This window comes from Numida meleagris, chromosome Z, assembly GCF_002078875.1.
Source record: "Numida meleagris isolate 19003 breed g44 Domestic line chromosome Z, NumMel1.0, whole genome shotgun sequence".
NCBI lineage: Eukaryota > Metazoa > Chordata > Aves > Galliformes > Numididae > Numida > Numida meleagris.
Window position 1 is genome coordinate 23,652,697 of NC_034438.1, and position 24,655 is coordinate 23,677,351.

Genomic DNA, 24,655 nt, shown 5'->3' on the forward strand with positions numbered 1-24,655 from the left:
GTGAGCTTTGCAGTGACTAAGTAGAAAATCAGAGGTATGCTATTATAGGAGTAAACTTCTCTTTAAAACAGGTTTGTGATGGTCACCAACTTTAGTTTTCTGAGAAGCTGTGGAGAATTCAGAACTTCTAACAAATGGCAATATTCAGATTGCATACCACCTTGTACTTGTCAAATATGCCAATACAGGCACTTCATCCCAGACATCGCCATGCTTTCCACACAGGTTGGTCACTGCTAGTTCAGGCCTGAGCAAACCACGATTATCTCCTGTTGTAGGTATTTTGGCAATCTCAAATACAACTCAGGATGCTGTGGGGAGTTGACTGACTGTTATAACATGGGTGAGCAGTCAGCAGGACGGCAAACAAAATACGTGGCTCAGAGGCAGAATAGTGCCCATCAGACGGGTTTTTACTTCCTTTGCTTCTGGTGTCTCCTCAAAAATGGGGTTTGCAAAGTCTTTGGGGTTGGGTTGGGTTTATAATCTTGCCCCCTTGAGTCTTTGGAACTCAGGAATCTTTGAAGGCTTCCAAGACAGCTGTAAGGGGGGAGAGAGCAGGACAGAGGGGTATGGGTCGGGCATTAAACCCGATGGGATATTTGCATCTTGGAGGCTGGGCCGAGTGTTTGCTCCTCCAGTTTATTGTGGACATCTCGGAGCCCAGGGTGGCTCAGTAGTGGAGAATGAAAGCAGTCACAGCCAAGAGAAGCAGTTAAACGCAGGAAAATGTCAGACACAGGCAGTTTGGGGGATTTTTTACTTCAGGAAACAGGCAAGAGGGTAGCAATAACACGGGAATGCTCTTCTCAGACTGTAATACATTTCCTCTGCAACTGGAAGCCGGGAGATAAGAACTTAGCGAAGGAAGATCCTTTATTTTGTACCCGCGCGGAACCAACGCACTCGGCGCTCGATTGCTCTGGCCTCTCTCGGCCTGCTCGTTCCTCGGCGCGGAGCTCGATTAGGAAGGCCCTTCCAGCGGCGGGGGAACCGTGCGCCGCGACAGCGCTCAGCCAGGGGCCGCGGGATGCTGCGCTGGCTGATCGGGGGCGGCCGGGAGCCGCAGGGCCTGGCGGAGGTACGGTGGGGCCGGGTAGGGCCGTTGGCGGGGGGACGTCTCCCTTCAGGCCCCGGGGAGACGGTAGTGGGGTGGGGTGCGCTGCGCTGCGCGGAGGGGCTGTGAGCCGGCCCTGCGCGTTCCGTGCGTGCTGTGGGCTGGCGCTGTGAGCCCTGCGCCGGGGACGCGTTGCGGGCGGTGGCGCTGTTGGCACGGCCGACTTGCGCCGGTTTCGTGCTCTGCTGGGTGCGAGGGAGGCAGCGCTGCCATTGCCCCTTCCTGAAGAATGCTGAACTGAGCCTGCGCTAAACAAGAGTTAGCGACGCTGTTACAGGGATTCGCACTCTTAATGCTTTCGTAATCCAGACAGATATGAGGAGGTCATTCTTCTGCTGCTGCTATGCATGAGCAAGCCGTGACAACGTCTCGTTTTGCTTCTCGTGTCAGTGTTTACCACAGTGGCAGTGTGAGTCCCTTCCAGTTTGCTGTGGCAGTGCCACTCACCTGTGTCATCAGTCTGAACCTCAGCAGTACTGTGGTTGTATTCAGCAGGTTTGTGTGCAGGGCAGGAATAGTACCAGCAGTGCTGGGATGGGCTGTACAGCTCCCCTGCTGTTTGTTCCTCCCCAGAGTTTAAACTCGGGCTACTTTCTAGGTACGCTGTATTTTAACAAGGCACAAGCCAGGGTGTGGTGGCGTTCTCCCATTCTGCCATTGTTGGCTTCCATAAGCGTGATCCATGGAACTTTTCTCCCATTGCGGCCACTGATATCAGCGTTCATTCCATGTGCTGAATGATGGTATTTTACCTCAGTGAAAAACTGAAAAATAAGTATTTGCAAGGATTGTTTCTGCAGTTCATTTTCACCCTCGCACTACATCATGCTGCAGACAATGCGAAGATGATCCCCATAACCATTAATTCTCTTTGTACTCTGACAGTGTAGAGGAGGAAGTCCATTATAGCTGGTAGGCTGTGGTCTGGTTACGTTTGTTTGTTGCTGTTGCTTCAGCCAGTCATGAAGAGCAGATGCACTGGAGTCTGGCATTCTAATGAGAGAATAATGAAGACCTCTGGCAAAGGTTTTTAGTTTTAAATTCAGGAAATATAAATTTCTCATTAGCCATTCCATTTTTTTAGTTTCACAGTAAATAATTTAAACTTGAGTTCCTTAATCTGTTATGTTGATGGCCGTGATACATGTCTACTAGTCCATATAAACTATGTTGTGCTCCACACTAAGTACGGAAGAATTTCCATATACTTTTGTACCCATCATTTGGTAGATTGCTTTTCAACATCCCACCTTTAAGTGCTTCAAATCACAGGGATTATCAAAAAGTTCTGAAGCTCTGTTGAATGTTATTATTATTGTAGTGATGGTTAAATGTCCTGCATAAAAACCTGCAAGATGGGAATGGATTCCATTAGAATCAGCATCTTCTCTTCTAAAAGCTTGGTGTTGCTAGAAGAGAGTTCAGTTAACAGTTAGTTTACATCAAGCAGACTTCTTTAGAGAAAGAGTGCTATAAGTTATAATCTAACACGTGAGAAGATACTGGTGAAGACCTGAAGTGAGAGTGGCTTGTAGTATGACCAATTGGAGGAGAAAATGTTTTTTTTTTTTTTGTTTGTTTTGTTTTGTTGTTGTTCTCTATCTCACATTGCAGCACTGTACCTTTCAGTATTCATGGGCATTCTTAGGTAAAGAGGAAATAAGAAAAAATAACGTTAGGCGGATTGAAAGGAAGCATCGCTGTTTTATACTGAAGGAGAAGCAAAGGCATTGCTTTTCTAAACTCTAAATATGGAATTAGAATGTTAATGTTACAAGCCCTAGCTTTTTTGGTGAAGATATGTTTGTTTCTGTTATTAAATAAAATAATTGATGTCTTCTGGCTACAGTACTGCTTATGACATCAGCTCAATGCTACTGAGGTTTTTTAGGATTTTAAGAATGCTAGATTTTTTAAGGAATATTTTGATTTGCTTTTCATGGCCGAATGGTTAGTTTTCATATTTGTCTGACTTTTCTTTATAACCCTGAGGACTGTGCTTCCATTATTTTAAATGAGAACTGCTATTCTCACATAATTGCATAAAATGAGGAACAGTTGCTTCATGAAATGCATCAGATACCACAAAACCAAGATAAAATTGCAAGAAGTAGCATTTTGACAACCTCTTCATTTTAAATATAACACAGATTTCCTTCCCTTTTTATTAATTTTGTTGTTCTTAACTTGTGAAGTACAGTATCATAGTACCAATACAGAAGTAATGGAAAATAATTGATTATTCCTGCAAGAAAATATTGATGTTTTTGAGGATGTTTGTCTCGTGTAGGATTATTTCTCATTTATGCTATAGTGTTCAGTAATTACAGTTTTACAGTGTAGTTTCTGTGATATCTTTAAAGAATAGACATAGAGGTAATAAAGTTAGGAAATAGGAGAATTTTGTCACCGAGTTACTGCTATTTATATATGCTTGAATTTAAAAAAAAATTATGTCTAATAGCAAATTGTTCCATAATGCTGAAGACTGTAAAGACAAAGAAGTTGTCTTCTCTTGAACAAACTGATGATTGACATTAGCAGAACTATCCTATCATGACACTGTAGTGTTATACAATACTTTGTTGACCCTGCCAGGTGATCAGCTTGCTCCAAGTGATTTATAGTGCTTTTAATTAGTAGTCTATTTGAGGTAATTATAAATGCTGTTCTATGAAGTAATTAATCATTTGCTATGTTCTTTTTTTAAGCTGTTGGCTTTGGTATTTTGTGAATAGAGTCCCAGTGAATGTATATATTATGTAACAGAACAGCATTTATTCATGCTTATTTTAAAGGTGTTGTTTTTATATAGAATTTTAAAATTGAATGGTAGATGAAATATATGAGAGGTTCACAAACCTCTGAGGAGGACATGTAATTTAATGAAAAACAAAATGCATGATGTATGAAGCTGTCTCCGTGTGGTAGCTGGTGACTGAACTGGCTTTCTATCTCGGTGTATCAGTGAATAAAGCAGTACAAAATGTTTTTCAGACAGACAATGCTCTATTTTGATTTAAAATACATGCTGTAGAAGGATATCATTTACTTGATAAGAAACGACCCTTTCTAATGATTTTAATTAAAGTAAAATTATTATTTCAGAAAATGAATTTAACTTCATTTGTAACTATACACTTGCACATGAGCCTGTGAATAGATTGTTAAATGTTACGAATACCTGGTGAAAATAATTATGTCAGCAAAAAATTAATTTGATTATGTTTTTATGATTTTAGAAATCATCTGTACAGACCATTGGTGAAGAGCAAGTACAAAATCCTTACACGGAGCTCCTTGTGTTGAAAGGTCATCAAGATATAGTACGTTTTCTAGTACAAATAGATGATTGCAGGTATGAAATTACATTTTAAGTTGTTCCGTAACGTTCTTGGGAATAATTCAGATAATATTTTTGAAACTGTAGAAATATTTTCAGTTCTCTGTTTTCACTGGGGAATGGTGGGGAAAAGCCTGGATTTAAAAAGACAAGGGGTGAACACTCTTCTTTTATGATGTTATTCCCTTGTTTGGCTTCTTTTGTAAGCTGTTCTTTTATGAGGAAAGAATGGTGAAGGAGTTATATTTGTTTCTTGATACAAGTTCATTTATTTGAAAAATTACCTTTAGCTAATTGAGCCCATAATTTTCTGGGCTGAACTTTCCGTTCTGTATATGCGTACACATACTTTCTCCTGAGACACTACAGAGTAGTGCTTCCTTTTTTTTTCCTCAGTGGACTGGTGTATTCTATGTTTTTGATTTGAGTATATCTTATATTTTACCTTTTGATTCTGCAGAAGAATGTAAGTCTCCTACAGATCCCGTCAATGTTGTAATTAGACACTAAATTCTCAGTGATACTGAATGTTGCTATTCCTTTCTTTCTAATCTTTTTTTCAAGTCTCTCATGTCTCTGCTTTTTCAGTAGAGTCAAAAGCAACACACTGGTTGTCCTTTCTTCTGAAACTCCAGTGCTTAATCCACTTGACCTGCAATTGATGCAACTTTTTTTCTGAAATTCTCAAATCTTGGAAGTTTTCAGTAGTTTAATTCTATGCAGAATGGCTACTAAAATTCAAAAAAGGGCTCATCACTGTATTATGTTTACTCCAATTTCCTGTTTTCAATTTGCTGTACTTATTTGAAACCTTATAGTTCCATTATCTCTCTCATCCAATATAATTTTGTGCATTTTTAATGTATTCCCTGATATCTTTGTTCTGTTCTTAGTTTTTTGTAACTAGTTACATTCCAAGGAAGGAGTCATCTAAAAAAAACCCGACTGTGAAGCAGGGACAAAGTCAGTAGCTTTACCTTTGCCACTTTGGAAGTGTGACTAGGCATATGAAATACGATCCTTTTACCTTAGTGTAAAATTAACCTTGCATGCTTTCTCATTTAATATAATCCTTAAAGAGACAAATTAATTAACTACCTTAAAATAAGGTTGTGAAGCTTTTAGTCAATAATAACCAGAGTGACTCCTTGCTGTCTTGAAGAATTAAGTAGAAAACCCTCAGAACTAGTTATGTTACCTAATAGTCAGGAGTCTCTTTGCTGAGGAGTAATTTATTGTCTTTTATGGATTATGTGCAGAGGGATATTTCTAACTTACTGTTCAATACACTATGCAAATATAAGCTTTTACCTGTGCTATATCTTCACAGTGTTCAACAGGCATTTTGTGAAGGAATATAAAGTATTTGCAAGATATGTCATTTCCCCAGTTCATTTTTTCCCCAATTAGTTCATTTTAGGTTCAGTGGGGAAATACTGGTGATAGGTGGACGGTTGGACTGAAGGTCTTGGAGGTCTTTTTCAGCCCTGATGATTCTATGATTCCAAGATGTAGAATGTATATATATTCCACTCCATGGAAAATTTTTAGGTTGTCAGTTCTCATTCTTAATGTTCTAACTGTATGGCAGAAAATTTCATGCATTTCCATGACATTTTTTCATTACGGTAATCAACCAGCAGTAAAATTCATTTAAAACTAGAAGATTCTGATTTGTTTTTCCTCAGTCCTTTCATTTTCAGAAAAGTTACAAAAACAAATTTTCTTCAAGTTACGCTTTTCCTAAAACATACACTGAATAAAATACCAGAGTGGTCTTAGACTTGAGGCGCTTTCTGATGTGAAGAAATCTTTTACCGTTTGGGCGTCATTTTATGGTAGCAGGTAAATTATTGGAGTTAAACTAATGATAATCAGCATAAAGCTAAAGCCTGGATGGCTGCATGGAAGATAGATTGTGAAATAGCATCTGGATAAGGAGTAAGTTACATAGGTGGTTAATATTCTGAGAGTTTAAGGAGTATGATAGCCGCCTCACTGAACAGTAATTCAGGGTTTTTATTTATGAAGAATATTCTGGTTTCTGGGTTGTTAAACAGCTGATAATATTTTTCACTTGATTCTTTTCAGAAAAATTAGTATTGTTACTCAGCTTCTGAAATGTTTTTATTTAGTTTCTGCTGCTATTCCATTGTATGCCTTTTGTCAACTGTTGTAAGCCAAGTTTCACGCTTCAGATCTTTAGATAATATCATCTTATTGAGAATTTTGCAGAAGGATTTTCTTGTTTTCTCAGTGGCTCAGCTAAAACCAGTGAGTGGAAAATTTTCTCAGATTGGTTTCTGAAGATACTAAATAAATCCTGTGTAAATGTAACAGAAAGCTGTTTTTTTTTCCTTCTCTCTTGTATTTTTTTGATCATGAAGTGAGGGTCATATTGATTGGGAGATTGCTAAAGAAGGCTAAACCTCAGCAAGAGTCTTCCAAAAAATGACTGAGATAAAATTGCATGTAATACTCTAGCATTTGACACATTAAACTAAACAGAGTTCATAACACGTTTAAGAATAGCTTTCTTTGTCGCTCATTTGACCATTCCTTACTCCTTCAGGAAGCAGACAAGGTTACAGAGGATGGTGATCATGACTGGGAAAGAATCAGGTGACCCATGAAACTCCACCTTGGTGAACAGGATGTACTTGTAGGATAGCTGGCTCTACAACATACCTCTATGCTTAAACAGAAATCCTGGTTAGATGTCAAAGAGGAAAAAGTACAAAACAGCACTGTGTTGAACTTCTGTGCTGATGAATCATACTCAAAACTTCTTTCAAACATCAGTTTCCTTCTCAGAATTCTTTAAAGTGGCACACAGTTTCAGTGTTAGTTGAGAAAACACCTGGAATTTAAAGGGATCTTGCCGAAATGTGGGAGTGTGATTAAGTTCTTGACCTTGTGCCAGAAAAAGGTGTCATTCAGCTAAAAGGCAAGTAAAGATGAGAAATTACTGCTATCAAAGGCATGCATGAAAGATTTTTTTTGTTCTGTTCTTTTTAAAGAAGGGTCATGATTGTATGTAAAATAACAAAAGATGCAAAAAAGAAAAAGTGTATTTCGCACTTTTTTTTTTTTACTGTAACAGAAAAAAATGAGAGCATTTGAAAGTAATTGGGGCTGAGGGAATACAGCTTTAAGCCAGAAAATTTTCTTTGTTAACAGGTTTTGCAAGTGACATAACTACAAAGTAAGAGTCCAAAAGAAAGGACTTTTATGTAGTTAATGAAAACATTCATATCTGGCAACAGAAAAAAAATCAGAAATGATAGAACCTTTCTTCTTCACTACTTTCTTGCACTTTAGACATCCTGGTTCATAGAATCATAAATGGCTTGAGTTGGAAGGGACCTTAAGGCCTTCTGGTTCCAACCCCCTGCTGTGGGCAGAGCTGCTACCCACCAATTCAGGCTGCACAGGGCCCCATCCAACCTGGCCTTGAGCGCCTCTGGGGATGGGGCATCCACAGCTAGAGAAGCTGAGCAGCCTGTGCCAGTGCCTCACCACCCTGAGTAAAAAATTTCCTCCACATATCTGATCTAAATCTCCTCTCCTGTAGCTTAAAACTGTTCCCCCTTGTCCTATCACCGTGTGCCCATGTAAAAAGCCTGCCTTTTAAATACTGGAAGGCCATGGGGAGGTCTCCCTGGAGCCTTCTCTTCTCCAAGCTAAACAAGCCCAGCTCCCTCAACATTTCTTTCTAAGAGGTGTTCCAGCCCTTAGATCATTTTCATGGCCCTCCTCTGGAACTGCTCCAAAAGCTCCACATCTCTCCTCTGCTCGGGGACCCAGGCTTTCACACAGTACTGCAGATGGGGCCTCACGAGGGCAGAGTAGAAGGGGACAGTCACTTCTCTCTCCCTGCTGGCACCTTAAATACGGACCTTCTGAGAGGTTTTTTAAGCTACTTGTAAGTATCATTATAAATACTGGGCTCCTGTACTCCTGTGCTGAACTCAGATGAGTGGTTTCTAATTTGTTTGATGTTGTGTAGTCAATTGGCTCTGACTGATAGTATTTGGTTTTAGGGTGTGATGTTATTCAGTATATAAGATCTTTCATTAAATTTTTAAACAAGAGAATTGGTTCTGCAATGTGGGCTTCTGTTTATAATAGTATTTATTGGAATTCTCAAGCTTTGTTCTTTGTTGGCAAACACCTATTTAAATGTACTGACTTCAGGACTTCAATTTGAGAACTAATTGAGATTTATGGATATTTATTTATTCTTTAGATCAAAGACAAGAGTCTGATATTTGAAATATTTTTTATGTACGTTTTTTCTTCTGTTCCATTATATTATGCTATGTTCAAGATTTCACGTTGTTTTTCCTGTCAGGTTTGCATCTGCAGGAGATGATGGAGTCATTTTTCTGTGGAATGCTCAGGTTAGCACTTTTTTAGTGTGTGTGGAGGTACCTCATTTGTTTCAGAGAGGGTAAACATTAGGGAGAGCTGTTAGAAATGTCTACTAGCATAAAAAAATACTGCATGGGTTTGTATCAGAAATACTATTTGAAAATGTAAAGGTGGAATTTGTCAAATCTCAGTTTAAAAAGAAGAACTAGGAAAATAACTGTTGTGAATATAAGAGAAGTAACTTTTCAGAGTTAAAATGTTTTGTGATGGCATAGTGATTTTACACATATTGGGGATTATATGTTGATGTGAAAAGCAGAATTGAATATGAAATTGTGACTAATTCTTTTAATGTATGTTCACTGTTTGCTGAGAACACTTAAGATGCTAACTATGGACTCGATAAATATGTAGCAAGATCCCAGCATTTATCCCAGATTTATATATGCACTTTAAGTATATCTTAGTAGCTCTGTTTGCAATAACTGCATTAAACTGATGAGACTAAATGGAGAGCTAATGCAAAACTTTATTGGAAGAACACCAGTCAGTGAACATTACGTACTTCATGCAGTGTCAAAGCAAGGCCTTGCTTACTGTGATGAAAATCTCATAATAATTTTTGAAAATCTTCTAAAGCAAAAGAATTGTTATGGATGTTGTGCTCTGTAAAACTAATAACTACTGTAGTTTTTGTTATGTAGTACTCTTCATGTATATACTTAATATGTTATTTAATTCGGGTAGGATCTTGGAAAGTGTTGAAGGTCTAGTAAGAAGTAAAACCATAAATTATTATAGAAATTGAGATTTTAGACTCCTAGAAATCTTTGCTTTCGAGAGTGGTTTGGTACCTGTGTCATGTGTTACAACAAGTTTAATCCAGGTTTTACCCTTAATTTTCCCTGTTTTTATTTTTCAGACAGGAGAGAAACTTTTTGAACTTCATGGTCACACACACAAAATTACAGCTATAGCACCGTTTTTTTCATCAGATGTTTCTGAAGAAAACAGTCATTTGATTTTAACAGCATCAGCTGATAGAACTGTTATTGTATCCTTAGATCTGGAGAGGTATTTTGTTTTTACTGGAAGCATTTACAGAGGCTACAAGTTTGAATTTATTGGCTGGTAATACCCAGTAGGTATAGTTGGGTCACATTAGGATTTTTCTAGTCATTGCTCACAATTAGATATAATCCCTACTATGAAAATGAATCCTAATGAGAGACAATTACTAGTATGTCATTTTGGCCTTTTGAAAAGTCAGTCAGAAGTAAGAAGACTGAGTTTCTGCATACCTATATCCCAAATGCTCCTTTAGTTAAAAACACAGCAGTTATAATAAATATATAAAATCACTTTTCTTAATGAATTAAGTCAGGTTTGGGACTGCACTACGGGCAGGCAGGTTCAAAAAGTATCATGTTTCCATTCTACTGTAAAGGTAAGCTGAGGAAACCCTGAGTATGCCTATCTTTTTATGCACAGTAATCTTTTCAGTGTGGGTCATGAGTCCTATGGGGAGATGTATTTTTATGAGCAACAGTGTAATTCAAGAAGATGTAACCCTTAAACAGTGACTGCTTGAGAATTGGGCACAGTTCTTAATTTCTTTCTGGAACTTCGAATTCTTCAATTTTGTTATTGAAAAGCTGTAGATTAAGAGTGATTTTATACCTCTGTTTTGTTATTGCATTGGAAAAGGCAATCTACAATCAAACTATTCTTCAATGTTAATTGAAAAATTCATTAGAAATCAGATCTTGTATTGTTGATATAATAAATGTAACATATAGTATGTAATTCATTTTGTATTTCTCAAGAAACTGACACTAATACTGTATTTCATAGTACTCACAGGTTCATCTAGCTAAAGCTCATGATCACTTTAGTGAAAAATTCCCTGTAGAACTTTTGCAGGGGACATATATCTGATTTTTGTTCTGCAGTGTTTGACAGTCCTTCACAGACTGGATGTATGGTTGTCTGGAGGGAGTGATCTATGTGTTTGGAACAGAAAATTAGATCTCTTGTGTAAGACCAGTCATCTTACTGATGCAGGTAAAAATGTAAATGACTCATTATAGCCGTGAAAGTGCAAGTAAAATGGATCTGTATAATGATGCAAAACCAACTTGGCAAATTCTCTTTGATTTTAATGATAACATCATGTATTAGGGCCACTTTTTGTTTAAATGTCAAACTTAATCATTTCAAAATTAAGACTGCTTTTAATCTCCTGTGCTGTGTGAACTTCAGAGTGTCGCACCTCAGTACTGTGGTACTGTAGTACTTTACAGTTACTCTAAATATTTTACAATGACAGTGTATTCCAGTTAACTTGGTGTCTCACAGGGGTAGACCCTCAATTACTGACTTATATGTATTTGCTGTAATGGGGGCCAGATTCTGTCACTTCCTCTGTGAAGGAGTCTTATTATTTCTATTTAAAACTTGGTGGTATTAGTAGTCGAGTAGTAAAAATTTCTTTTTATTATTAAGAATCAGTGATTTTTTGTAGAAAATTGAGATCTGATTATATTTACTGTATTTCTATCAAAACCTCAATGTCAGTTGTGCTTTTCTGTTAATAACCTTATGTATTATCTAGCCATGTAAAAGAAAATTGTTACGCGTTATTTCTGTGTTTTGCAAAGATAGTTAGGAAGCTGTGAATCAAACTCAAAGCTGGAACCAGTGTAGTAGTGGTAAGCGAGACCCCTTTGAATCATTGAGGATACCACTAATTAGGTTTGATACAAGGTATCCTACCAAATAGCAATTCTAAGTAGTGTTTGTAGCTGATAGCATGAAGTGCTATTTAAACTTCCGTACATGGGGTTGATCAATGGGATGTGCAGTGTTGGCTCTCCTAATCCCTTGCTTTCTTTTTTTGGGAAGAAAAAGATTGCTTATTCTTTAGGGATTTTTCTCATAATGATGTGACAACCCATGCTGGAGAATGCCTATGCAGAATAAAGGCAGAATAACAGTAAGCTGGACATCTTATACCATGTTTTGCTTCAGCTGACTCTGCATAATGTTTTAATCTCATGTATATTGTGGTAATATCAGTATCTAATAACTTTAGCAACTCATGTGTTTAAAGTCTCAGTAATTACCACAGTATCCTCAATGTTGTCCAGCATTAGGACAAAAACATCTTAGCCCTACTTAAAATGAAGAGATTATTGATAGGAGCTTTAGCTCCTATCTCAAGTTCAGTGCTCAGAATTCTACTGGTTTCTGAGCCAAACTCTACCTCCATCTGAAGTAATCTGTTCACTTCTGTTGCAGTTTTACTTTGGCTTCATGCAGTATGATTTTGTTTTGCTAGTAATTTGTATATGGAAGGCAAATAATGAAAAGCTTTACTGAAAAGGAGTTATCAGTTAACTGTGTTTTCTTTTGGTCAGTAAATACTGTTTTCTCCCTTATTTGCTTTATTTTTTCAAAGGTATTAGTGCTTTGGTTGAATTGCCTAAAAATTGTGTTGCGGCTGCTGTTGGCAAAGAGCTAAGTGAGTATACTGCATTTCTGTTAGGTCTTTGTATTCCTCTGTCATTGGTTGCTTATCAGAGATACCTGTACCCAGAACACTGCTGGAATTGTATAGGAAAAGTGAAAGGTACTAAGGTGTAATTAGCTACCTTCCTCTGTTTTTCTTTATTTGACAGCAAGGCAGATAGTACTCATCTCCCTCAGGAATTTCACTGAGAAATAGTAAAAACTTTTCTCTGTTCTTTTAGTATTATTAATGCCACCTCTCCAGTTCTGATTGCGGATATCTGCATTTGTCCTTCTGGTCTGGAACTTGTTTTCATAGCTAGCTGTTCAATACCTAGGAACTCTGTATCCTAGGGTACAGAGTGGAGTATTGCCAATAAAACAATACCCAAATCTATAAGGAGACAATGTGATGGTTTCTGATACTCACTTAGAGACAGGCTTTTCTATGTCTGCAGACTGTAAATCATCTGCTAGCTGTTGGTGGGGAACCTTTTAAGAGTGTTTTATGAAACTGTTGAAATGCCAAAACGTAGAAGAAGTTTCAGGAGATAAAGCATAGCAATTTGTCCACAAAACAAGAGATTTTGCCTGATATTATTAAATACTTAGATGTCTGGGTTTTCTTTTTTCATCTAATAATATGATCAAAGAGTTGGGAGCAAATTAGAAATAGTCTTCTTGCGTTTAGACTTCGTATACAGCATAAACTTTCATCTAAAGTTCCCACAATTCTGACGTGCCCTTGTGATAGCATAAAAGAAATTCCAAGACTAGTTAAAAGAAAGTCTTAATTCCTGGTGATTTTGATTGCATTATTATAGAATATTACATCTTTTTGTCTTTAAGACAGTGATTCTTTTTTACCTTACTTATCAGTACAGATGTTTAATACTTTTCACTTCTGTTTAGTACAACTTCTGATGTTGATTGATTCTCTAAATTTCAAAGTTACTAGGTAGAAATGTTTGATCCTACATCTGCTGTAATAAGAGATCTTAATAATACTGTAATAAATTATTCATATTTTTGTGTTATGAGGAAAGCAGTTAAAGAGATGATCATAAGTGGTATTGCACATCTTGCACTGTCTCACTTTTAATGTGCTTAAATTTGTATCCGTCTGAATATGGTGTGTTTTATTGGAGCATATCTATATTATATTCTGACAAGTGATAAAGCTTATTTAGTCAGTTTCTCTCTTTATCTGGGAAGTCATTTTTAGATTGATTGCTTCCAGTGATAAATCTGAAGGTTGGAAAATCCTTGAAGTAAAACGCCTTGTCGACCATCAGGATAACATCTTGTCATTGGTCAGTGTCAACGGTAAGAGGGGTTTTGGTGGAATGTTTTCTCCTGGAGAAACTGGCAGCCTGTGGCTTGGACAGGTACACCCTTTGCTGGGTAAGGAGCTGGCTGGAGGGCCGGGCCCACAGAGTGGTGGTGAATGGAGTTAAATCCAGCTGGCGACCGGTCAGGAGTGGTGTTCCCCAGGGGTCGGTGCTGGGGCCTCTCCTTTTCAATATCTTTATTGATGACCTGGATGAGGGCATTGAGAGCACCCTCAGTAAGTCTGCAGATGACACCAAGCTGGCAGGAAGTCTCGATCTGCCTGAGGGTAGAGAGGCCCTACAGAGAGATCTGGACAGGCTGGATCTCTGGGCTGAAGCCAGCGGGATGAGGTTCAACAAGACCAAGTGCCGGGTCCTGCACTTTGGCTGCAACAACCCCATGCAACGCTACAGGCTTGGGGCAGAGTGGCTGGAAAGTTGTGTGGAGGAAACGGACCTGGGGGTATTAGTCGACGCTCGGCTGAGCATGAGCCAGCAGTGTGCCCAGGTGGCCAAGAAGGCCAATGGCATCCTGGCTTGTATCAGAAATAGTGTTGCCAGTAGGAGTAGGGAAGTCATTGTCCCTCTGTACTCAGCCCTAGTGAGGCCCCACCTCGAGTACTGTGTCCAGTTTTGGGCCCCTCACTGCAAGAAAGACGTGGAGACCCTGGAGTGTGTTCAGAGGAGGGCGATGAAGCTGGTGAGGGGTCTGGAGCACAGGCCTTATGAGGAGCGGCTGAAGGAGCTGGGATTGTTCAGTCTGGAGAAGAGGAGGCTCAGGGGAGACCTCATCGCTCTCTATAACTACCTGAAGGGAGGTTGTAGTGAGCTGGGGGTTGGCCTCTTCTCTCTTGTAACTAGTGACAGGACGAGGGGGAATGGCTTCAAGTTGCGCCAGGGGAGATTTAGGCTGGACATTAGGAAACACTACTTTTCTGAAAGAGTGGTCAGGCGCTGGAATGGGCTGCCCAGGGAGGTGGTTGAGTCACCGTCACTGGAGATGTTCAAGAAACATTTAGATGTGGCATTGGGAGACATAGTTTAGTGGGGTTGTTGGTGGTAGGTGGATGGTTAGACTAGGTGATCTTGCAGGTCTTTTCCAACCTGGCTAATTCTATGATTCTATGATTTCAACTGTATGCTTGTTGCTGGGACCAAACTTCTAACTGTAATGACGGTTCATAAGTAGTAGGTGAACCTTTCTGTGGCAGCTGTGAAGGCAGTGAAATGTGAAATGAAACCAGACAGGTTTATGATGTAGAAAAGGCTGATAGGGTGTGCAGATGTAGGCCTACACATATATACATTATTTAGAGGCTCTGGAAGACGATGCAGTCTTTGTTGCTCATTTTGGCAGGACTGCCTGAAATTCTGCCTATGTAAAGACTGCTGTTACTGACCCCCTCTGCTTTGTTGTCTTATTTGTCTCTTTGAGTTCCCTTTGAGCCCAGGACAAGTTATTCACAGTGTGACAGAGTTTATATTTGTCCTTTGGCTTGTATGTGCCAGCCAGGTTGGCACAAAGGGCCTATTGAACAAAGATGGAAAAAATAAAACTTGGATTCTGTGGTATTTGTTTCTGGCCTACTGGTGTACTTACTTAACAAAGGAATTAGAGGCTTTTTCATGTAGGCAACATGTGAACTTCAAATACTTGTTCATACTTCTAGTGATGATCTCTGCCTTTGTAATACTGTGCTTTGCAGCAAGTGAATGTCCTCTTTGCTAGTTTTAATTTTGCAGGAGAGAGCTCATCTCCTTTTGATTGTCAAAGCTGTTCTAAATAATCAAATGAGTGTTTTCTCAAGGGGGAGGGGATTTTGTTCAGTCAGTTAGTGACTGCATTCTACATAGTGTTATGCTAACATAAGCTTTTTTTCTACTTAGAGCTGTAACCTTGTCTGAAATTGATGTGCTTTTTTTTTTGTTTGTTTTAATATAATATGATTTCACTGTGATTTTTTTTTTCCCCTCTAGATACGACTTTTGTGACAGGTTCTCATGTGGGTGAGTTAATATTTTGGGATGCACTTGACTGGACAAAGCAGGCATCTGAGTGCAACTTCTGGGACTCTTCTGTCCAACCAGATGCACAGTCAGAAATAAAGTTATCCCAAAGTCCAAATGAAACTTCAGTTCAACACTTAGCATCTGATGAGGAGGTAAAAATTGCTGCAGAATTTTGAACTGTATTTGTATTTATTGGGAGATTTGAGTGGTAGCACTAGAATCACCTTTTCTTCCTACATCCCGAAGGAGAAAGTTGTAGGGGAGATCTGTCTGTCTATATCTTGTAAAGTTCCTACCTAGAAAGTGGAGAAGAAATGTATTCCTATGATGAATTACTTTGTTATCTGCTATCTGAAAGCAAAACACAGTTCTTCATGATTTTTAATTTTTTTAAATTCATTTTTTTAAAGTGATGAATTCTCTGTTAGGAGCTTTGTTGGCAGACTAGGTAGTTGGGTGTCTAATCTGAAGCTGTGTTTGTAGGCATAGCACCATTCAGAATTCAGTGGGATGGTAAAGGTTTGGCAATACTAAAAAAATGTGCTAAGGAGTGCACCTCCTGTCCTGATGTGTGCTTAACTTGCCTTTTAACATCAGGGTACAATTTATGCTTCCTCATCTGTTATTTTCTTGGGGTTTTAAGTCACCACGATTTTGTCAGGGCTTGTGTAAAAGGAAGTGTGTTATGCGAAGAGCACCTTTTGCAGAGCATAAATGGAACCTTATAAAAGTTAAGAGCATCTCTCGAAATAGAAAACTAATTACCTTAATTTCAGTGGTATCAGAGCTCTCACTGTGGATGTACATAATAGAACAAATCGGGGAAAAAAAACCCCACAAACCCCAATAAAGAACATTAAACTGTTATTATACGTTGAGACACTGTTGAATGTACATTGGCTGCTCCAAAAGTAATGCCTCCTGTTTATTTCCATGGAAATTACAGCAGCTACAAAAAGCACAACAACATAGTCACCGCCATTAGTCATGTATTTTTGCCAGCAATGAACAAGAGCCTGCATGCCACTCTTATAAGAATCTGCACAAGTGGAAGTGCCCTGCTGTCGCCACTGCTGACATGCACCACGCACTGCCTCACTGTGCTCACATCCACTGTTTGATCTCCATAAACATTCTGTAAGCGTCAGTCAATGTCAGCGGGTGCCATTTTTTCTGCATGGAAGAATTCAGTGACATATCTTTGCTTCGTACTGTCCCTCTGCTGCCATCTGTCACACAGCAATCAAATGTAATGGAATATTGGTGGGAAAGTTCAACCTCTACTTCCATGCTATCAATATCTATCTCTGATGTCATGAGCCAACATGATAACGTAGGAGGCATTACTTCTGGGGCAGTCCTCCTCATGTATGTATAGGAAATTTTAGTAAAAAAACACTAGGTTACCAGTTTTTATAAAATGTTGACAAGTGTGTAGTGTGAACTGCTTATGAGACCTTGATGTTGGGGCTGTGTGGATGGAAGCAGGCCATTCAGGGAAAAGATCCAATGTAGTGTTGCTTAAACAAGGTATGTCCTGGAATATATTGAATGGGAGCATTTTTCATTCCCATGTAGCACCAAGTATATATCGGGTGTATGGCTGTTCTTTTCTGAAATCATTACAGCTAACTCACAAGAAGATCCTGGTCCAATGATGTGCAAGGTATTTGTGGCTTCTTAGGACCATGGTGGTTATCAAATGGAATCCCTGCATTTTACTGAAGGAGAACACTGCACGTAAAATACTTACTGGTCTCCACGGTATTGTGTAATATATGGGAGTTCCTTTTCTACACGTTTCTCTGTGGAGCCTGTATCCTTGAGTAAGACCTTCTTGTGCAGATTTTGTTAAATTAAAAACCTAAACAAACAAAAACAAAAAACGCAGAACAGAATACCTCTAGAGTAAGAATATATAAATGTTTAATTGTAGAAATGTGTTAATTTCTTGGTATCCCTGGTTTCTGTTTAGACTGTAAGATAGAGGATGAATATACTGAAATTAAGTAACTGCTTATAGTAGAATGTCTCTCATTTCTTCCAAAAAATGTATGTTTTTTTTTCTGTAACTTGCTGTTTCCGTGTGCTTAGGATAAAGCAGTTAACATGAGTACAGAAACTAGCCATATAATGCTGTCTAGATGATGTCATAAGGACTGCTGGAAATCCACAACACACATGGTGATATTTCAGAGTCTGTTTCTGTAAGTTGCTCCATTGAATTTTCTTTCCAGTATGTGTATGCTGCAGTTGGGAAAGGCATATACGTATATAATCTTCAAATGAAGCGTGTGATTGCCTGCCAGAGAACTGCTCATGACTCTTCTGTACTGCACATTGAGATGCTTCCAAACAGGTACAAGTCATGGTACATTTTGTCATGCAGTAAAGAAATGCAGAACTTGGTAGAGTGGTTAGATACAGTCTACAAAGCTACATCTGTTTTCTAGGGCAGGGACTTAATCTTAAGTTTGATCTGCTTTTACTAGGTAGAACTTGTTGATTTGATTTTTGAAATTCAATGTGAAATAACTAATCCAGTGTGCTTGATGGACAGATTCAAAATAAAATATCTTGACTATTTTCAAAGTCAGAATTCATAAACACTTTTGTCAACACTGTGAAAATACAGCTTAATGGCATTTTACTCATATAAAGCAAAGACCTGTGGCAGATCTGTTAAATCATTTTCATTACATATTTCAGAACTAACAAAATATTTTAGCAAAAAACAACTTCCAGCCTTTGCTCATTGGAGCGGAATTTCTGGCTAGAATTTATTTTTGACAGCCAAGTTAGAAAAATTAATGAAAATAACATTAAAAACTTGTTATATATGTAATCTAGGAGCTGTGTTTTTAAATCCCTTTATATTTGTGTTTGAAGGAGCAAAATTCTGTCAGAAGCTAAAAATTAGGGTCTTGATCTTGTGAATCTGTATGTTTTTCAAAGCACATTGTGTATGTGTAATGAAAAAAGCTATTCTTCCTTTTGTTCTTTTTCCATAAATAACATGGTTTTGCTTAATGAATGTAAGTTTGCTGAAGTTGTTTTGCGTGTTTGCAGTCTAGATGTGTTTTAGAGTGATTTTTTTAAAAAAGGTTTGAAAACTTGTGTATTTTCCATCTATGTTTCAAGTCTGTTATAGTTTATCCTGCTACAGATACAGTTTATTTGTATCCATGCTAGTGTTGCTCATCAAATGTTTTGACAGGCAGCTGATATCCTGTTCAGAAGATGGCAGTGTGCGCATTTGGGAGCTCCGAGAAAAGCAGCAGCTGCCAGCTGAACCAGTTCCAACAGGTTTGCTGGGAGTATGGGGTGAAAACAGCATTTAGAAAATCAGGGAATTCTATTCAGGTGTAGAGAGGCTTGAAGGCTTTGTAAGAAGAGATAATGTCCTGTGTTCAATCAACTGAGACAGGTGTCTCAGGGAGACAGAGGGAGGGAAACCAGAGAAGACATTGGGTATACAAGCCACCTTTGATCTGATTTGAGAATTTAGAAGGTCCAGCTGAAGTGGTTCTGTGCTGTAAAGCTTATTTCAGTTTTTAGTTGTATTAGCTCGTCTAACGAAAGTTATTATTTCTCCCGACAAACTCTCATTCACTTCTCCCTGTACTGGGTACTCTACCAGCCAAAAGTTGCAAGACCTTGTAAAGAAAGTTAAAGACAAGCTTGCAAAAGAACAGCAATGATTTCTACATCTCCTCCGTGAACTTGGGACTCACTTTGAGACTGTATGCAACTTCACTTGGATACAGTCCTCAGGGACTAGTTGCCTGACTGATAGTAACTGTTGTAAAGATTTTTTTCTAATGTTATTGTGAATCTTCTTGCCTTCTGGATTGGTTTAGCAACATTTTTTCAGGAATGTCCTGTCTCAATATTGCTGATGACAGCTGGTATGTGCAGTTCAGCTGCTTATTGTGACGCATTTGTTTTCATGTTGGAAATGTCTAACTTTGATTATTGGAGTTAGGTGTGAAAGAAACCATACACAGTAGTGGGATGGCTGGACTGCTGTTGATGGGCTATTTTCGTTCTGAGGAATCCCTTAGGTAGTTGTTCATCTCTCCTGTCATCTGCCTTGCACCAAGGCCATGGCCTAGCACATTTCTTTGTGTGTGCTAATAGGCCTGAGGGAGGGGTCAGGAACAAAGATGGAACTTCACTGTGTACGTTACTCAACTTTCTTACTTCTGTAAAGGTTATTTGTAAAGGTTGTTACGCAGTTCTTCAGATACGTATTTTCCTGTTATCTAAGTGGAATGTGTGGAGGATTATTGTTACACAGTTTGGGGGATGATTTTAAGACTAAATGAGAAGTCAGTAAGTGGTATGAAAACAGGCAATTCAGCACGAAAGTAGCACTTGCTTGCTACTTGTGTGCGGTGCTCTAATGCGCAGTGAAGGACACACAGGGATGAGATTGGCAGCTCATTTCTCTCTTCTGAACACAAATGACAGCCAGGCAGTTTTGGAGGACAGAGCATTGCTGTCCTGCATCTGCCTTTGCCATTCAGTTAGTTCATTTAAGCATTTTCTGGATTTTCTGCTAAATACATTTATTTTATCATCTAAGTGAGTAATGCAAAATTTACCACATTATAACAAGGGTCAAAGTATCTATGTTTCCCTCTGCAGTCAAAATGAGTAATTCTGATGCAGAAATGCTGTGCAGTACAATGCTTCAGTTACTTTGCCAAGTGGACTGCCCTGCTTCTAGATTATAAGCAACTCTCAAAGATCTCTTTTTAGCTAGTGGAAATAAAAACTGTGGTGGTTGTGTTTTTTTGTGGGGTTTTTTTTTTTTTGCCAAAATAAAAACTGTTTTTTTTTTCTTCACTGCAGGGTTCTTCAACATGTGGGGATTTGGAAGGGCAAATAAGCAGGCAAACCAAGCTAAGAAGGCGCAGGAGAATACACCTATGCATTTCTTGGAGCTAGTTGGTGATTTGATTGGTCATTCATCAGCTGTACAGGTAGGCCAGTTTTAATAGAATGAAAAAGTGAATTTCATTTACTTAGATTTTGGAAGTGTTCTTTAAGCAGCTGTAAGTTTTTATTATGTAGATCTGGAGGCTGGGAATGTCTTTATGACACTATGGAGTTGAATGGGAGTCCTGGGCTTTAGGTCTTTCTAAATTCATCAGAGATTTAGTGACTAATAAATACAGACATTGATTGTGTGGAATATGTAGTACAGTATGAAAAGGACAATATTAGTAAATTAAAGTTCATTAGAGCTCAAACAGTGACAGATGCTTGAGGATTGTGTCTGTACAAAAATGCTGCAGAAAATATGGTGGGATATTGGGCTTCTTTGTAGACTGCAAACAGTACAACTGGGAACTGGGTGTTTATTCCAAATTTCATCCTAAGTTTACAGTCTAAACAATGGCTTGTAAGAAATGAATTCAATTCAGCAATTTTAGCTCCCTGTGCTGTGAATCTTAAGGATATCTTTTAATTTTAGATCAGGTGTTATGCTGTGCTTCTGTCTGCCTAACAGAATATATTTTTGTTTTAAATGGTATTTCCCCTTCCACACTCATGTTTTCAATGTTAATGTTCGGCAAACATATTGGAGCAAAAAATCGCTTTCTTACAGTGAACTGTTATAAACATTCTTGGTAGGAGCAGGGGAAAGGGTGGGTAAAGAGGAAGGGAGAAGGGGGCAGGTCCTGGGGTAGTGTTGCTCAAAAGTGTTCATTAGACTAACTGGATTTCAGGACTAGTAAAAGCTGAAAGATTCTCAGTAATAGCGAGGATGATCCCATCTGCTACAGAGATTTCTGCAAAAGTTTCTGCCTCTCTCTCCCATCTTTTTCTCTAAAACTATTTCTAAAACTATTAGAAGAGACCATGCTAGCAGTAAGAAAAAGTAGGTACCTACAAAAGAAGATGTAGCGTCTGGTTTGTCTCTTGCCTTCTTTGCTGTATTTTGATATGTTTTGTCTTTACTGGGATGCTTCAGAGTCAAGTAGCAGCTAAGATAATAGTGAAAGTGATTTCCTGCAGTACTCTACATATGGAAAATATTTTAGACTCTAATCAGACTGGATCAGTTGAGGCTGGAGATGTTGAGTGGTGGATGAAATGTGATGGTCAAAGATGTGCACTTGGCCAGAGTATTTTACTGGAATCACAGAGCTAATAACTGGCTGTTCCTGGAGCAAGTAGGCTGTAGCACAGTCTCAGTGCTTCCTCCAGGCAGATCCCTTCAGCACCTTGAGAGGTCAGAGCACTGCAGGCATGCCATGATGTCTTCATGTGACCTTGTTCCACTAGATGCTATGTTGAAATGGTAGTGGCTGATGAGAGGCAGCCTTGTGGTAGTGACTGAAGTCAGGGATAACTATGTGACTTGTCAGCTCCATTGCTCTTGTGGAATTGCTCCACTACTGCTGTATTTCTCCTGTATCACTGCTCTCACTAGCCTGTCTCCCTCTGTGTGTGACCAGGTGAATGCCAGTGCCTCTGATACAGGTGTTTATTCTTGATTCTTCTAGGCCTGGTGGGAGTAGCTTGTGCGTTGTTGTGAGGGGACAGTGTCGTCAAATGAACAGTGCAGTGGCTTCTATTTCTAAGCAGAAACTGTGAGACAGAGGTCATGCAAGTCATGCCTTCTGCTACTGCTGACTTAGAAAAAGTTTTACTCAAGTTGCTGCACCTTAGCTTCCCTATCTGTAAAGCTTTACTTCCTTCTCCACATGGAAATCTTTCAGGGCAAAGTGCTATTTAAGTGTTGTATTCATATAGATATTTTATGACGTCTCAAACATACAGAATGTATATGTTGCGGTTTTGCATACCTAATGTTTGAACAGAACCATTTCAGACTCACGTATTTGTTTAGTCCAGCTTTACGCTGAACACTTAAGCCAGCTGATAGTATCATGTGAGTGTCATAATAATAGTAATGGTTTCATTGCAGATGTTCCTGTACTTCAGTGAACTGGGACTGGTTACATGCTCTGCTGACCATCTCATTATATTGTGGAAGGATGGTGAACGAGAATCTAGACTCCGCAGTTTAACGTTATTTCAGAAACTGGCACAAAATGGTGATTTGCAACTCAAATTTTAAATTGCTTGAATACAGGCTAAATATGCATAAACTGGTTATACATTACATGTGAATGTGAAGGAAAGTCTGAGCTACTGGGGATGTGACTATCAATAAGGTTTACACTTAATGTCATGTATTATATTGGAATTTTTATGCTTCTCTTCTCAAAGGAGAATTTTGCATGTTGAAGCTTATTTGGCTTACTCTGTCAGCAGAAATTGTGTTCCCTTAAATGACTGAAGATAGTGATGACACATTAGATAGTTTCTATTGTTATTCCTGGTGCTTAAAAAAAAAAAACACAACCATAAGCGAATAGCAAAATTAAGAGTTGTTAAAATGGTTAGTTAGATCATAACTAAAGCAGCTGTGTTACGTGAGTTATGTGTCCACAGTGTTATGTGTAGAAAAGAGATACAGAAAAAAAAATTAGCAGCTTCCTGCTTTATGTAATTTATTTCTTACAGAGGAAGTCTGAAAAACTTTAGTTACTGATAGCTCAGATTTATGTGTTTACAAAGAAAAAAAAGAAGTTCTCAGAGTTCTTGCATTCAATCTTACAATAAAGGTAAGAAGAAAGTAAAGTAGTCAGTACCAGTTTGTCAGGTTTTAATTTTTTTAGCAAAGAAAATTATTGGCACAGAAATACTTCTGTCTTGCAACAACTGCAGATCTACTGTGAGTTAACCTACACTGGAGTTTATATAACAGCAGTATGATGTCTAGCATGAAGTGTGATTGATTCAACTTAGTCTTTACATAGTGTACTCATTGAATTCATTTGTCTGTCATGAAGGTCTGTCCTTACTGTGGATTTTCAGGATATAAAATATTTTCATAACCAGCAGTAACTGATCTGTTCTGCCAGCTGAGCACTGAGTTCTCAAATAAAATTTGACTGCAAAGAAATTTACACTAAGTGTGTAAGCATAAATAGTATTTTAGGGTTTAAAAACATAAAGCCTTCAAGTACTCAATGCCTTTTTCAAATCTGAGAAAGAAGCAGTAACCTGCAAAGCTGAACAGATTTAAAAACAAACAAAACTTTAAAAAAAAAAAAAAAAAGAGCTGGAAGAAAAAAACCAACAAAAATCCCCAATCCCCAAAAACCCTCCTCTAAGTTGTTCAACTGTTTCATGTAGTCATCATGAGATGGGGGATAGGGGAAGGAATTATCAAAACCAATAGAAGGGAAGTGGGAAGGAGGGTGGATTACCATCCTTTTACTGTTACTTTTGGAACAGAGAGGACCTAGGGTGTAGAAGGCTTGGGGGATTTAAAACAGGGCTCCATTGTCCTCAGTTCTGCTCCTCCTAAGACCCAGCACTCGAAACAGCTCAGGAGTAAGTCTCGTGGAACTTTCCAGTGCCATCACTTCCTTTTGAATCAGTGAGTTAACTGTTTCTAGTACTGTAGACTCCAGTGGTTTAGTTCCAGATTAGAGTCATGGAAAGCATCATCGTCATTGACACTTTGTCATTAGTTGTAGCCAAGGGGGAAAATCCTGTTTAACTGACTGAATTTCCTTTTATGACAAGGTTACCCATCTAGTTCACCAAGGGAAGCCAGTAGATGCAATCTTTTTGAATTTCAGAATAGCTTTCAGTACTGTTTCTCACAGTATCTTTCTGGACAACATGTTCACCGTACAGCTAGTTGAAAACATAATGTGTTGGGTGAACAACTGATTGACAGGTTGGGCTAAAAGGATTACAGTAAATGAGGTTACATCAGGCTGCAGGCCAAACACTAGGGGGTTCTGCAGGGCTCCATTTTGGTGCCCTGCAAAAATCCATTTTGGATTTTTTTAACGTTTTCATAAATGATCTAGATGCAAGACTCAGACATGTACTAAGTAAGTCTGCAGATGGAGGGTAGAGAGGCCTTACAGA

The 24,655-nt window shown here is 38.6% G+C and overlaps 1 protein-coding gene across 1 annotated transcript; it reads left to right on the forward strand.

Annotated features, from left to right (window-relative positions):
* Nucleotides 801-23,676, forward strand: WDR41 (WD repeat domain 41). The gene is made up of 13 exons (XM_021379409.1): nucleotides 801-1,081; nucleotides 4,360-4,475; nucleotides 8,815-8,863; nucleotides 9,757-9,888; nucleotides 10,219-10,281; nucleotides 10,787-10,898; nucleotides 12,295-12,357; nucleotides 13,560-13,670; nucleotides 15,653-15,837; nucleotides 17,923-18,044; nucleotides 18,903-18,991; nucleotides 20,543-20,673; nucleotides 22,629-23,676. The coding sequence occupies exons 1-13, from the start codon at nucleotides 1,031-1,033 to the stop codon at nucleotides 22,779-22,781; spliced, it is 1,377 nt and encodes a 458-aa protein (XP_021235084.1). The 5' UTR covers nucleotides 801-1,030; the 3' UTR covers nucleotides 22,782-23,676.

Excerpts from the sequence above, each read along its gene's own strand:
- WDR41 (XM_021379409.1), top strand. The coding sequence starts at position 1,031 with ATGCTGCGCTGGCTGATCGGGGGCGGCCGGGAGCCGCAGGGCCTGGCG. Across the intron at positions 4,476-8,814 it reads GTACAAATAGATGATTGCAG|GTTTGCATCTGCAGGAGATG; the intron begins GTATGAAATTAC and ends TTTTCCTGTCAG. Across the intron at positions 10,282-10,786 it reads GTTTCCATTCTACTGTAAAG|TGTTTGACAGTCCTTCACAG; the intron begins GTAAGCTGAGGA and ends TTTGTTCTGCAG.